The sequence below is a fragment of the Fulmarus glacialis genome, unplaced genomic scaffold (assembly GCF_000690835.1).
Source record: "Fulmarus glacialis isolate BGI_N327 unplaced genomic scaffold, ASM69083v1 Scaffold42647, whole genome shotgun sequence".
NCBI lineage: Eukaryota > Metazoa > Chordata > Aves > Procellariiformes > Procellariidae > Fulmarus > Fulmarus glacialis.
In genome coordinates, this window is record NW_009225846.1 from 6,282 (window position 1) to 22,230 (window position 15,949).

General features: G+C 38.0%; 1 protein-coding gene across 1 annotated transcript; it reads right to left on the bottom strand.

Moving 5' to 3' along the window:
• Window positions 1-590: 590 nt before the first annotated feature.
• LOC104080277 (RNA-binding protein 33-like) lies at window positions 591-15,414 on the bottom strand (the record flags this gene model as incomplete). The annotated part of the gene is made up of 4 exons (XM_009582612.1): window positions 591-649; window positions 5,814-6,126; window positions 7,907-8,115; window positions 15,243-15,414. Coding segments are annotated over 4 exons (753 nt in total), but the record flags the coding sequence as incomplete, so codon positions are not given.
• Window positions 15,415-15,949: the final 535 nt, after the last annotated feature.

Consider the following 15,949-nt stretch of genomic DNA (forward strand, 5'->3'; position numbering starts at 1 on the left):
GGTCTAGAAGTATGCACTCTCTCCATTCACAGAACTAAAAACAATTATCAAGTGAAATGAGGATAGTGAAGCAGCTTTGTTTGTTTTGGAAGTTCGAAACATACGAGAAAGCGAGGTCATGCAATGTCATTCCATTTTTTATATAAAAATATGAGAGCATTTAAATGCCTGAAGGAATGATAAAAACGAAATTTTGCTGATTTTTACAATAAAAATATATATACTGCTTTTTAAGCTTAGGGATTATTTCAAATAGCCTTTTATTATACCAAATAAAATAAGGATTCTATTTATACAGAAAGAGTCAAGTAATAAAATGAAGCCCATATTCCTTAAGACAAGATGCATTCATGCCTCTCCCACTGGAGAGACTGGTTCAACAATTTTACAGTTAAACAGAATTAATTCTACTCTCAAAAATCCATTGACCTTAAGCTTTTAACAAACATTTTCAACTGCAGAGTGTATTGTCAATATTTACAAATCCTTAAAATTGTATTTCACTAGAACAGCTTTTATTTGCTATATTAATATTTCCTTGCAAATGTATGCTTATCCATATCAGAGAAGAAGAAACAGCTGCTACTCACAGGAAATCTCTGGGGTCCTACAGCAGGTCTTGGCTGGGCTGGAACTGGCAGCAAGGGCACTGAAACAAGAAGCACCTTTTAACACCATTTGTTTTACCTAACAGTTGTTGCTGTTATTTCCAAAAGCCGTTGCAATAAGAAGCCATGATTAAAATCTGCTACATTTACCCTCACATGTAACAGTTCCTACAATTAACTTTAAGTAACCATTCCCTCCTCCACAACATGCAACAGTGCAATTAGGATTCTCCTAGTTAATTCACATAATTTAATTCTGCATTTTTGAGAATTAAATTGCTCCTTGTTGCAGGAAGGAAAACTAGAATACTTACTCAGCCAAAGACATCTCTTAGACAAAGCTGACAGAGACTCTAACAATAATTTCATGTTTCAAATAGAAGAGTACATGATTAATTTGCCTTCTCAGCTTCACACCCCTCAAGATTTCCTAGGTATGTCCCAGTCTCACCACCAACCATGGGCATGAGAGGCTCGATCTGGTATAAATCACTGTTCATAAGAGGGTGAAATGAGGCAGACAGTGGCAATTAATAGCAAGCAAAAACTACTTAGGGTGGCCTTGCCACCATAATGGTATAGGCAACTATGATCACTGTGCTGATCTCAGATGAAAGACTGCTATTTCATAAAGAAACACCAAGAAGAATTAGAAGACCCTCTTCCTGAAAAATAACTTCCAAAATTAGGATTTCAGGGGCATTAACCTGGATGACTTGTCCATACAACTGCATTTCAAAAGACTAGTCACAAAAAAATTTCCCAAAATATTCACTTTGTATTATGGCATAATGCACAAAGCATCTACTGCTGGATCACCTTGGGGACTGATTCTATATTTGAATCCCCAGTAAAAAATATAATGACCGATTTCCCATTTTCCAGTGCAGTTTTTTTTCCTCATTGAGTTGTTTAAGTGTTAAAAGTACAAATGTTCTATGTTAAACAGAAGGCCTAGAGAAGTTAAATAAAGCATTTCAATCAAACAGCACTGAATGTGTTTGCTCATTTACTAAAAACTTTTAGTAAGTTCATTTTTCTTCAATTTGTTTTTAGCATTTCTGAAAGTGAGAGGGTTAAACATCAACTTTGTATTACACTTCAGAGCAGGAAAGATGTTAAGAAACGCACCCAACTCCTCCCTTAAACTAGCTGCATTTCCCATCATAGAGTTTGATAAGATGCCTCAAAAATCCCCTTCTCCTTGGTAATTGAGGCACAAGAACTAATGCATTACTGCTTATTTTTAGTTCATGTCCATGTCTGGCTTCTATCCACTTTTGTTAAGTACTTGTGGTTTACTAGTTCGGGGACTGATGGGGTAAACTAATTGCACCAGTCTTTCAGCACCGAACGACTGCATACAAACTTTGTATCGGGTTACGTGAGAAAATTAGTTTGAATAGTCTAATTTTGGCTTCTATTGAACATCTGTTGATACCAAACAGCCATGGCCACCTGGAAAAAAATGACAGAACTAGGACTAAAATAGCTCAGGTATTACAGGTCAGAGAGGCACTGAGAAAAATCACGTAAGGTGGGAAATGTAGAGAAATGTCAACTGAACAGGGCACTTGTGTTTATTTCAGTATCCTGCCTCTGGCAGTAGCATATAGAGATATATATATATTTTAACCAAATGAATTTAATACTCATGAAAGATAGTAGTTCAAACTTTGTGCCTTTTCAATCCTTGGACACTTGCTGAAGCAGCAAAGTCTCAAACAGGCATTCATTTTCCTGATGTCAAATCTTCCATAGGTTTGAAAAGTATGTTTCAAAATAATACACAGCATGCTGTTAGACACTATTTTAAGAAGATTAAATTGCTTTTGGCCGTAAATTCCAATGCTATACCTGAAAAGATGAAGAAGCAATTCCCATATTGATTATTTAGCAGAATTATAATGTAATTTTTCCCAAGACACCAAACAGTTTTTAAAAGGTAAATGGCATACTAATCTACTGAGCTGCCATACACTGCTCATCAGTACATGTCAATTTTAGCAGCACCACAGTATCCTTGAAATAGTTATCTGTGGTACAAACATTAAGGGGAAAAAACTCAGTATCTATTATCACATGTTGAATTAGTATTTCATAGTATATCTAGGTACAGTCCTCCAGCATTTGTAAATTGCTCATACTCAAATTCAGACATGCATTCAGCCAAAAATTACTACTTACAACTCAAAACTAATTTACAAAATAGGACACAAAGAAAAGAGAAAACTATATGACAAGCAAGCAACTAAAAGACATGGGATTCAAATGCCACAAAAGGCGTAACTGCCTGCCAACTCAACAGTATCTGCAACATGTACGCGCCGAGGCTCACATAACGGTTTTGGGGGTTTTGATAGACTCAGTCCTTCTTAATCATTTATGAAGCTTCAAAGGCTAGAAAGTTGTTTGAAACAAAACTGACTTGAAAGTAACTATTTTTCTGAACCAAGATTCGAGGCTGGGCAGGCAGATGGTGGCCACTGTAAGAGATTTGCCTTCAAGACATCAAAGGAATAAGCCAATGATAGGATTCTTCAAGAGTGCTTCAACTCACTTTCAGGCTGAAGTAGCTGGCTACTAGAGCTCTTATACATGCTATTTTATTCACATGAAAATTTCGTAACAATTTACAGGAGGTTTGAGTGTATTTTAGAAAATACTGATATACTCGACGCATTTCAAGACTAACTCAAACCAAAAAGATGTTGAGAAAGTATACTTCTATGATTTGCAGTTAGAAAAAGTGTTCCTGGTGCTGACAATTAGAAGTATGTGAGCTTAATCCTGTCATAAAATTAGAGAGGAAAAAAATGCCAGTCTACACTAAAACATGACAGCACACCATTAAAATTACCAGAACCTAAGTGTGCACATCATGCACTTCCAGACATGGCATTTTTAACTTCCAGGCTCACATTTTCAACAACAGAATCCCCATAAACTTTGCACCTATCTGACTGTATTCTCCAATGTGTAAAAACGCTCATGCATCTGGAAATATATTCAGCCAAGAAGGGGCAGGACATCATCAAGAACAAGAAGTCAATCTGATCCTTCATACTTCCTGTTACCCTGAAATAAGTGATGCTGCACGTGAAACACATCCTAATGTTGTCAACTACCAGTCTCTGCCTATTGGGGCCTCAAGCAGATGGATTAAACTGAGGAGGACTTTTTAAGAGGAAGTTTAGAACAGCTCTCCCTATACTGGTATTTCTGTCTACCATTTGCCTGCAGTGACTGCTTAAAAATTCATCTTAATATGCAAATGCCATTGAAGATTTTAGAATTATGCTCATTTTCCCTGAAGAAGACTACTGATTTCCTACACATGTTACATGTATACTTTCATGTAACATAATTGTACTGCTGCAGACCAAGAGACTGAGATGGCCACTACTCTCAGCCACTGCAGAAGATTCAGCTTCCCATACACGCTCTCAAATCAAGAAGATTAAAATTCTACAGTGATTTAAAAGATTGCATTTAATAGTATGCTGCATACCTATTAGCAGAAATATTCAGTAGTCTTGCCAAGGATTCCTTCAGTAAAATGGATGGCACAAAGGTATTTCATATGAACCAGTTCCCATCAATACACATAGCAAAGATCTTCCTCACTGAAATACAGGTCTTACACCATTCAAAAATGGATCACTCATTCTCCAGAGCTGCTCATTCTGAAACGACGACTAGACTTTTACCAGTGAAGAAATGAATGTGCACACAAAGTCAGCAGGTAAAAAAGATCTAAAAAAAGACTACAAATCCAATACTGAAGTTCTCCTAACATGCAGGAGGTAGACAACTTTGTTAAAATGAGGATCTGCAAGTAAAGACAGAAAAAAAGACTATGCCTAAGATAAAGCAAGGTCCCTGGAATACCCACAGTGCCACAGAGGTAGTGGTAAGGCTGAGACAAGCCTGAAGCCATCTGATAAGGTGAAAAAAACAACTCAGACAAAAGAAAGAAGATACACTGGTATACTTTTGACGTTAGGCAAAGGCAAAAATCCTCAGTAGCCATTTCTGGCATTAGGAGGAAACTTGTTCACCTAGATGCAGAAGATTTGTTGACTGTTTCACAGGGGGAGAGAGGAGAGGCATCTAGAATAGTCTAAAAAAAATTTTTGCTTTTCACAAAACAAGAACTGTTGCTTCAGAAATGTTAGGAAAATGCAGAGAAGGCATAAATCTAAGACTAAAGGACCCTTTGGACTGCTTCCATATAATCTGTCCTGATACATAATTTGGTGGGAAGCACTGATTTTATTAGACAGGAAAAAGTGAAATAATCTCTACAACTACTATGAAGTCATCTGTGAGAAGCCTAACAGATCTCTATCAACTAGCAATATCCTACCCTGCCAAATTCCTACCTTTCATTGGTCAAATAAATGAAGCAAACATAGCACTGGCTTGGAGTTCTGGGATTTGAAGGGGGAAAAATACAGAAAACCTAATGGTAAATATGTATAAATATATATGTATTTCTTTACTTGTCTAGTCCCAACAGAATTACAAATCAGACCTATATAGGTGTCTTTTTTTTTTATCCTCTTAGGGATTAAACACTTCCCAAATAAATAGTAATGTTAACAGCTCTGCTGAGAGCTGCCCTAAAAAGTATAGCCCAAAGAGTCCTTGTGTTAAGTTACGGAAAAAGCGTACTTGCAGGCTGCGAATCAAACAATCACAAATGTGGCACTGAAAGCAGAACTGAGGGTATGTATCTTGTCAAGTAAGGATAGCAGCTGGTACCTTTCACAGACCAATTACAGTGCAAGGAGTGCCTCAGTGTACTCTCACTGAAATAGGTGGGTGGTCGTTCTGTGAATACTTGGCTGAAGCTAGAATGATGTGGGAAATTATAAACTGCAGTACTTACCTAGTTTTGAAAACTGACATTCGCTACTTTTAAAAAGCACATTCTCTTTTCAGTTTCCATTTTTACTGCTCTTTGCAGGCTTTACAGTAGAGTAACAAAGATGATAAAGAACTTGAAAAGGCTTTACTATTTCAGCTGGCCACAGTCCAACAACATTATGTCTTACTTTAGGCAAAACATTTGTTTCAAGCTTATGGGAAAGTATCAGCCTGAAGCACATTTCCATGAAGTGATAAACAAATTGTTGCATCCCTGGCAAAGAATAAGATGAGTCATGCTCGCATGACTGGGAAGATGTTCAGAAAGCTCACCTTGTACAGGCGTCACTACTGTCCCCTTGAAATGCGGATTTATATGTATGTTCTTCGGTTGCTGAGGTGTCACTGGAGGTGGAGTCATCATTATTCTAGGCGTTTCTATCTGAGGGGGCATATGTAGCCCTGGAGGAGGAGAAGAATGATGCTGATGCTGTAAAGGAAGCAGAGATTGTAACTGTTGCTGCTGCTGCTGCTGTTGCTGCTGCTGTTGCTGCTGCTGCTGTTGTTGTTGCTGTTGCTGTTGGTGCTGCTGGAACAGACTCCTAACAGGTTGCTGGTGTGTTGGAATTAACCTCTGTGAATGAGTCTAAAGTCAGACAAAAGAATAAAGTCAATAGGCTTTAAAGTTAAAATATCCTGACATAAACCAGCACAAAACCAAGACACCTCTGGAGAACAATTAAGGCCAAATATGAACAGAAAAACTTCTTTGCCATACCATCAACTGGAACTGTTAAGAACCATCAGCACGGGAAAGCAAAGGAACAATCGAAGACATTCATGTGAAGGAGAAGATGGCAAAGAGCAAGGAAGCACACAGGGAATGCAGACTTTCATTCACTTATTTTTAACGGTGAAACTGTCTAGTTTCATATGTAGAGTTCTGCATATGTCACTGGAAACTGTCATCAACTGCAATAAGGTATATGTGATGATCACTAGAAATCTGAGTCCTAGTATCAAAACAAATCCACTAACTTTTGTCTCATGTATAGAGGAGCCTCTCTGGGAAAACAGACCTAAGAGTAGCAACAAAAGTCAAAATACAAATTAAGCTAGATTCTTAAGATATCAGTGCAGCCCACCTATCCATACTGCTTGAAGAAAAAACTACTTTAAAGATACCTTTCAAAGGTACCTTTTGTAACATTGAAGAAAGTGTCTTGCTGCTCAACACTTTCAAACACAAATGGCCAAAATCAGTTATAATTAAAAAAAAAAATAATTATCATGTTTCTCTTCAGAGATGTTCTTCTGCTTCTGAACTCACTGATAGTAGGTATCAGTCCTAGCCCAGTAACTTCCAAAGGGCAGTGCAAGAAGAGTCCCAAACAGGCAACCTTTTAGTAACAAAGATGCGACACATCATTTTTTTTCAGCAGCCATATACATAAAGCAAAGCAGCTACAAAGTATGCACAAGAAGAAGATATTGTGATGAGCACAATATGTTTACAACATTTAAGATCAAAATAACTAGCAAAGACTGCAGCAATACAGAAGAAAAATTATTCCACCTTCACTGTTTTAAAAGCATGAAATATTCTACTGCAGGGCTCTCAACCGCTGCGATATCCACCAACTCCTGCTAGTGATCAGCACCTAGAGTTACTGCTGTTGGAAAAAATCCCCTTTGTTTAATACAGATGACCTTGTCCTGCAAAGACATACACAGGCTTTGTTCTACAATCTCAGCTTCCAGTACATTTTATGACAGTTAACAAAAATAAGCATGGGCTACCTCTTGATCACACACTTGCTGGGGTTTTTTTTTGGATGGGAAAAGTAACATCTTACAGTTTGTGATACAAAGCGCAGGGGGAAAAAAAAGAGTAACAAAGCTAAACTTCATGTGAAATCCCAAGATACTAATTTATCTAGTGGTGATTACCTTCCTAGGGTTTTATTTGCCTCCATAATAGCATGGTAGGTATACAAATAGATTTTTTTAGAAGCATCAGCAAAAATATTAGTTTGACAAAAAACAAGAAATATTTTATAAAATCATATTTTTTCAAACTAAATTACTATTGATAATGTGGAACTGAACATGTTTCCATGTTGCATGTAGAGGACTTCTCAGAGGAATTAACTTTTTCCTCCAACCTGATTGCGTTGTATGAGTGGAAATCCATTTTTCATTTGGAGGCCTTGAGATTCCTCAAGTTGAGGCTGGTAACAGGACTAAGCACATACTTTCATAATCACCACGTTACACAAAGCCCATCTTGCCTAACAGTGCCCTGAAAGAGCAAAAAGTGTCCGTTGGAATATATATTCCACCTTAGTAAAGATTCACAATTTAGAATGCGTTTCTCCATAATTTCCTGAAAGTATATTAAAAGAATACTAAGGATTAAAAGGTACCATTGTCGATGGCTGGTTTGGCAGCAGTGCAGGCCTGTGATCCTTCATTCTGCCCCTATCATTATTGTCTCTCCTTTGTTCTCCCATTCCGTGGCACATAACCGAGCCTCCTCTTCGCCCTCCTCTCCTTGAGCCATACCGTCCCTGTTTAAGCTGCCTTTCCCTCTCCTCAAATTCAAGTAATGCTGCTTTGGCTTCTGCAGAAAGTTCTGTTAAAAGAGAGAGATGGGAAAAAAAATATTTTAGCTTTGTGCTGAAAAGATGGAGAATATAATGAAAAAAACATTGCTAGGACTAAGGAAGCATCCCTGCAACTAACATAAAATTTGCAGGCACTTTGATCTCCTTTAGGTGGCATGTTAACATTTCATTAAAGACATCTTTAAAAGGAAAAAGCACAGATACTCGTGTCTGTTGCACAGTCAAAAAACAGCAGGTAAATGAAACAAACATGAACAAAAAGGTTTGGGTTTTTTTTTAAATGCTATTGAAGTTTGCCTTACGCTGTAAAAGGAGGCTGTGGCTCCTCTCACATTGTGTTATCCTAAACAACATCTCACTTATCTGCAGAAATGTCAAGCAGCACAATGAAACCCCCAAACTTTACAGTAAAGGCTATGTTGAGTTTTCCATATAAGCAGATTTTATCTGCCAGATTCTTTTGCACTTTCTGGTCACTGAAGTGTTTTTGCAGTATGTAATTACTTAATATTTTATTTATTGTATGTGGTTGAAGAACCAACTGTACTTTACAAGTGATAATTCCACTCAGAGAGAGCACACTTCAAAATCTGTGCTCAGCTCAAGTCAAATACATGGCCACTGATAACACCCACTCAACTCACATGACAGGTAAACACCAGAGAACAGACGGTACTCAACGAAGACTGCCAAATTTGCTTGAAACCTGGGACAATGTTGATAACATTAAGAGAAAACCATGCAGCAACAAGCCCAGGTAATTACATTACTTGGAAATATAGAGAAAGTCTACAACAAACTTCAGGAAACACACTGTGACAGTATGAGCAATACCACTCACCAGGTTTCAGTTACTTAAAGGGGATAAACTTTAACCCAAACACGCAGCTGAGGATTTTGCCATGTGCCAGTCAGATTCCTTGTTACCTCTAAAATTGACTTCTGCCTCTAACAGGGCAAAATTAAACTACTCTCCAAGAAACACTCTCATGACAAATAAAAACATATTTTGAATTCATATAAATGGCAATTAGTGCAAGAATTCAATTTTTCCATTTAAAAAGTCTGCTCTTAATGTTAAAGGAGACTGGGTACAGGGACCACTTTTCAGGACAAAGTGGTTTTACTTGCTAATAGTACACATAATGGTTGTAGTATCTGAAGATCAAACTGAAAACAGTTTATATCTGGCAGCTGAGACACTACTGCGTCTCCACACCACTACATATCCTCCGTCAAGAATACATAACTAAAGCAATTAGAAAATTATTAAAATTTCTTGTGAGTCTAATAGCCAAAGCTACTTAAACCACCATCTTAAACATCTTCACAAGTAATCTCAATTAGTCTTTGAAGTTGAGGATTGACAGAAATGCAGAAAAGAGTGAGCGCCGCGCATTGCCACTGCGGCAGTTGTTCTTACTTGGCTACAAAAACCACCTGCACGACTGAGCTGCAAAGACTGTAAATTTGCATGTCCCAGTTTTCAGAGGTATTCAGCACCTCCAGAAAGCAGGGGCTTTTTGATTTAAAAAAAAAAAAGTTTAGAACTTGCTGACTGTCTAAGAACACAGCAAACATGACAGACTCCTAAAAGCCCAGGACCTGCCATATAGTTTCCTATTTCACTTCTGCATGTTGGTGATGAGACAAGTGTGTCTACCTCCTTTTCTCTCCCCTCTCTGACACTGCAATTAAGTGGCATAAAGCCTTAATTTACAATCACACCAGATATTCTTATGAAATGCTACCTTTGCCCTAGCACCTGCCTCAAGAGATTGGCAGAGCCCAAGACAATCAGGCTTTATCAGGAAAATCTCACAGCATTCTTAGAAAGGGGCAAGGAATCACACTCCCTCAAGTCTTAGTATGGTATTAAATGTGCACACTATAGATTTCTGAGGAAAATTAAGACAAATGTACTCTTGTCCAAAGTGACCAAAAGCACTAGATGCGACTAAAACAACCACCTTATCACTCTTTAGCTATCAGGGATGAAAAAAGCTGGTTTAATGGGAAAAATAGAGCTCTGATTTCAAGCCTCCTTCCTGTCCACACCTGAAGCAAGTTCAGTTTCTTCAGAGGCTTGCAAGTGTGAAAGGGCTAACACAGGCTTTTAGTTGATCTGCAGGAAAGACAGACCACTAGCTCCCATATACTTACAGAAAGAAATGGTGCCATTACATTGCAAAGCAACAGCTTTCCTCCCTTTAACCAGAGAGGATCCAAATCCTGCAGGGCATCCTGGGCATGCTGCTAGCTGGAAAGTTTTCTTTTTTTTCTCCAAGAATAGGACAGACAGGGCAATTTTTCTGCCATCTTCCACACTACAACACTGAACACAGCAAAGTAGTTTGGAAAGCAAAGTTCAGTCATTGCAACAAGTACCTACCACTGATATTCATTCAAGATGACAAGAAGCTATCTCCTATTAAACAGATTAGAAGTCACATGTGAGGAAAGCAATTCTTAATGAACCTGGGAATACAGCTAGGCTTCCTACAAGGCAAGATCATGTCTGAGTCTCTCAGCCTCTTGAGCACACATCGAAGGACGCTGAATAGAAACAACTTTAGAAGAAAGAATGGGCTGCTCCAAACAATATGAGCTCAGAGGGCTGCACTGATTAAGCTTGGGAAAGGGATGACAGCATCCAGAGGAAAGTCAGTCCTGATGATTTTCGATGTGTGCAGGTACTTTTCACTCTCTTTAAAATGAAAGCTAATAAATTGTTTTCCTACTCTCTTTACACAAAAGTTCTCAAACTTTAGAGGCTGTGTCTTTAAAGGCACAATCCATGTATTCCGTTTTTCAGCCAGAAAAATGAAACTGTGTGTAACACTGACCTTGGAAAAAATATCCCAACCAAAACAAAAACCCCCATGAATTCATTGCAGCATGCATCATTACATTCATATCGCATCTATGACCACAGAAGTACAATTAACCATATGATTTTTAAACAACAACAACAAAAAAAGTGAGACTACATCAACATCAAGCATACCTCCCCCAACAACATGCCACTGAAGGCAACAGTGTCCTACCTGTGAAGAATTTTGCTTACACACAAAACTGCAGGTTCAGAGCCTCAGAGGCAGACTGCAAAAGTCTCATGCAGTGAACTAAACTTGTGAATACCTCAAGTGCTTTATATTGCTATCAGTCACCATGCAGCAAAATAGTCAGCTCAATTATTAGGTGGGCTGTTTATCAAATTTGAAAGCATTGTGCCACATGTACAGAGATCAAGGAGAGGAGACCGTGTGGAAGACAGTTTTGCAGGGAGGGGAGCAAGGAAAATAGTCCTTGTCTTCCCTGAAAGCAAGATCAAACCGCTAACTAGAAAAGAGGTGATGAGCAGAGGAAAAAGAGATCCTCCTTCCCTCCCTAGACTCTTCCAAAGCATAGCCAGGTATTCACATGAAAAGGCCCACGGCTTCTCCCTGGCTAAGAGCTTGTGGGCGTTGTGACCAGAACACACTGCGCCAGGCTGGATGCTGCCATGCCCCCTGGACAGCGTGGGCAGGCTGCTGCAGCACACGGCCACTGGCTCCTGCCTACACCAACCCTGAGAACAGGTCTCTGCGGCTACATCTGCCTTGGGCGGCTCCCTGAGAGCAACGGCATTTCAAATCTCCAGGTTTGAGAATCCCAGAATTCCTATTATCCTGGATAATGCAGACATTTGCAACATAAACCACATTCCAGAACAGCTATTAAAAAAAAAATGCATTTACATATATATGCAATCTAAATAGAGAGCTAGCAAATGTTCTCCTTTAACTTTTTTTCTCCCCATCATCCAGACTTGCAACTTGATTACACTATGTGCTTCTGCACACAGTGCAACAGGACAACAGTGAAACCATTCATTTTAATTTCCTAGCCTTGCCCAAAATCTCAGCCACTAGTTATCAGAGTGAACATGAGCCAACTAAGCAGGACATAACAAGAAGTACTACCACATCCAATAAACTTTGTTATCACTTTGCAAATGGCTCTGCATAAGTGTAGGGTTTTGTTTTGGTTTTTAAATTAGGTACAGAAAGAATGCTTTGGTTTGGTGATGCCAAACAAAGCCATTTTTTTTCACATTCCTTAACAGGTAACTAAATCCAGAGCATGACGACAATTCCAACTATATGCACTGAAAGAAGTAAAATATTTCTCATCAAAGATTATAAACTCAGTATCTCTAGAAATCAATTGCATAGTTGTCCTACAACACCTCTCCTTTAAACTTTTCAAAACCACTACTTACATTATCTTGGATAAAGAAATGTTTAGGAAAGATCTCAGCTACATTCATAACAATACTCTGTATTTTTACATATTTTTACCAGCACTCACTTATTCTCATCCTCACTGTACAGTTCTCACACACACAGTTAATGCAGTGAATCAGCAATTATTTTTCCAGTGTCTCTAAGTGTCAAGATTAATTTCACTATCGCTGGTAATAAAATGGTTTCAAATGACATCTTTAATCAGCAAGTAAGAATGCACTCCTCCAATAGAGACAAGCTGTCACAAAAGGTCACCAAAATGTGACAGGATGGAAATTACGTTTGTAACTTCAACTGAAATGTTAATTCCTCTTTAAGTGTTTTCTCAACTATGTTCAGATTTTGAAGTAAGGAGATGTAGATCTGCAATTAAGTTTCATTTTTAAACCAGTAGCATCTGCAAAAATTTGCTCTGTAATCTCAAAAGCAAGCAGGTATTTATATGCAAACAAGTATTTTTTGCTGTTTAACTTTCCACCACATGGTCAACCATTTGGTCTCTTTATCAACAACTTAACATGAAAAACTAGTATGAATAGAAACCATTTCATAACAGCAAGATTGTATTTTTGCCAAAGATAAGTTTCAAAAAAAGCTCTTTAATTTATATATTCATCCACATTAGCATCACCTTTTCCTTGTATCTCAGAATCACTTAAAATTACACTTAAAAATAAGTCTAATTCGAATCACTGTTCCTTTCACAGTCAAGCTCCACTACAGGTTTTCTCCCTTTGGCTGGTCTTGTCTTTACATTAAGCTACAGAGTAAATCTCCACAGATATCCAAAAATGCATGGAATTGTTATTTACCTTGCAATTATGTGCAGAGATTTAGCTATTCCAGTGCACTCTTGTTCTGAAAATATTCTGTTTTGTAAAGCCACCAGCAGCTTTTGTATAAATAGGATATGGTCTCTATGTGGTATGTAAAAATATGGTCTTATGGTTGAAAACACATCTGGAATGCACTTCAGCTAAAATATTCCTTGCCCATATAGACTACTCTGTGCCTGTAGAAGGTTCCCTTCAGTCTTATTCTAACCAGAATCAATTGCTGATTATTAAAACAATGCTGAATAAAGGCCCTTAATACACACTTTGCCTGAAATTGCAAGTAAGAAGAGCTATTTGCTAAATACAAACAACAGATGAGAAAGATCTTGATTCAAAATCATGCACCGACATCTCACTCACAGCACGACATGACCTACATGAATACCACTGTGAAAGTCTGGTTCAGCCTTTGGAGCTGACTCCTTGCTGCTCACAAACAAGTCCTCTTAGTCACAGCACCTTGGTTATAGAATTAAGGCTTCTCAATTTTTGCAGGCATAGTAAAAGCCCAAATTCCTTACAACCCAATTAAAGAATTAGGAGGCTATGCAAATCAAGAGAAAAATCCTTAGAACCAACATCCTTTGCAAAGCAAGGCTTTTAAGGTAAGAGGAAAATTTCATCAGGATGAGTTGCGGCAATCTAGGTATGTGCTCTAGTAATGTAATTCCAAAACGCTCTGTTGGCCCAAAGACACTGACTGATCTGGAAAGAAAGCAGAAGCACTAGCTACCAAGCTCATGCTGCATGGCCCCCATCTTAAAGCAATCCTGTGTAAAGGATTCATCCCTACGGTCTGGCAAAACTTGAAGTATCATCAAAAAATACATCTTCCCCCAGTGGTATCTGACAATTATCCAACAATATCTGACAATTTGCCTTCATTACCAGTTCACTTCTCTTGCATATCTTGATTCTCTTCAAAAGATCAGGGCTTTTTCTCCATAGTTTGAATTGATATTTTGGTTCACTAGTAAAACTATGAGAATGGTACACCTTTCTGAAAGTAAAACTTAATTTCTGCCCATCTCCCTAGTATCACCTTTTTAACTTGACTTTTTATTATTATTATTTATTATTACCACCACTACCATAAGGCCAACGTGAAGAGGTAATTTAGTTATCCCCAGTGGGGCAGGTACAACACCAGTATCAGATACTTGAGTATCCATGCTACATGAGGGGTCTTGAAGTTAACTCTCAAAACCAAACACCAATGTGATTTTATTTACAGACTAAAACAGAGCAGCTGCAAGAAAGTTGCAAATCTACTGCTTCTTCTGAACTAGCAGTGGCAAACTCATTAGCTACATGGAGCAGTGTTCCTAGAAACACACACACTTGTGTTATGCTTCTCAAATACGAAGAAAATACACCCTTTCAGACAATGCCTAAAGAATCAAGGTCGTATAAGAGATCTAGATTGTTCCATGTTAGAAAAGCTGAACCCAGAAAACAGAGGTTTCCATATTTTTCTAACACACTCCTCAGCAAGTTACAATTTCTCTAGGCCAATCCAACCGTAGGAATACAACAGGTTCACAGCACGCTTATGTTCTTGGGGGAAAACAGCAAACATGCAGGTATTTCACAGCAGAACAAAAGTAACAAGATTTGTGTTATCAACTGAAAACCTTCCAAAGATGGAAGTCCAAAGGAATTCCTTAAAATGTATTCCACCACAATACGTAGTGAAGCACAGATGAGAGAGCTACTGCTTGAAAACACGAAAGCTTTTAAAGACACCACAAAATTCTCAATGAACAAACCTTGCGATGGTTTTCAAAACATGGTGTGCTTAAACATTATTCCCAAGGAGATAGACACTACACATGCTACAACACACTACATATGACTTTGGACAACTTGTATATAGGCCAGTCTAAGTTAGAAGGTGACGGTTCTATTTTTTGCCATTAAACTCTTTTCTAAAAGTTTTGGCAAGCCTGTCTTTTACTTTCTTTTATTACAGCTCTTCCACAGCAACAGTCCATTGCCACAAAACCTCACCCAAAGTTTCTGGAATGTTTCTCCTTTCTCTTGTCACATCTGAGAGCCTAATTATTGTTCCTTCTTTCCGTTCAGTTTTGAAACGTAATCGTCCAGACCCTTCGTCATCATCCTCCTCTTCATCAGATTCTTCTTTTGTTTCTTCTTGAAGTTCCAGAGATTCAATAGCTGCCTGAATCACAAAACACAGAGGACATGCAAACTGAATAATCTATTTTCTTGTCATCAGTGAGTGTCAAAAGACAAAGCTTTCTTTAAAGGTCCCATTGTACAAATTTTGCTGGCATTATACATTATCCTCATACATAACCCAGTGAACATTTAAGAGCTCGGTGAATTTTTTTAAAATATAAAGATATGAATTATATAATAAATTATATAGTAAAATCTATTGAGAAAACCCATTTTGCTGCAAGGGAATATGGAAACTCCAGTTACAACCACCATCTGATCAGTAGCTACTTTTGCACACGAGCGACATTTTATCACTGAATTGACTAGGATGCAAACCTGGGATACTACCAGATTCAAGTAATGTAAACATTAAATCATTAAATTTTTTTTTTTATTTGTTAACAACTATCAGTAGCATGTTGTTAAAAAAAAAAACACGAAACCCAACCCAACAGATAACCTTACATCTCAATTTTATTCCTCTACGTATGTATAACTGTACTTGTCTTTTTTTTTTCTACTCCTTGGATACT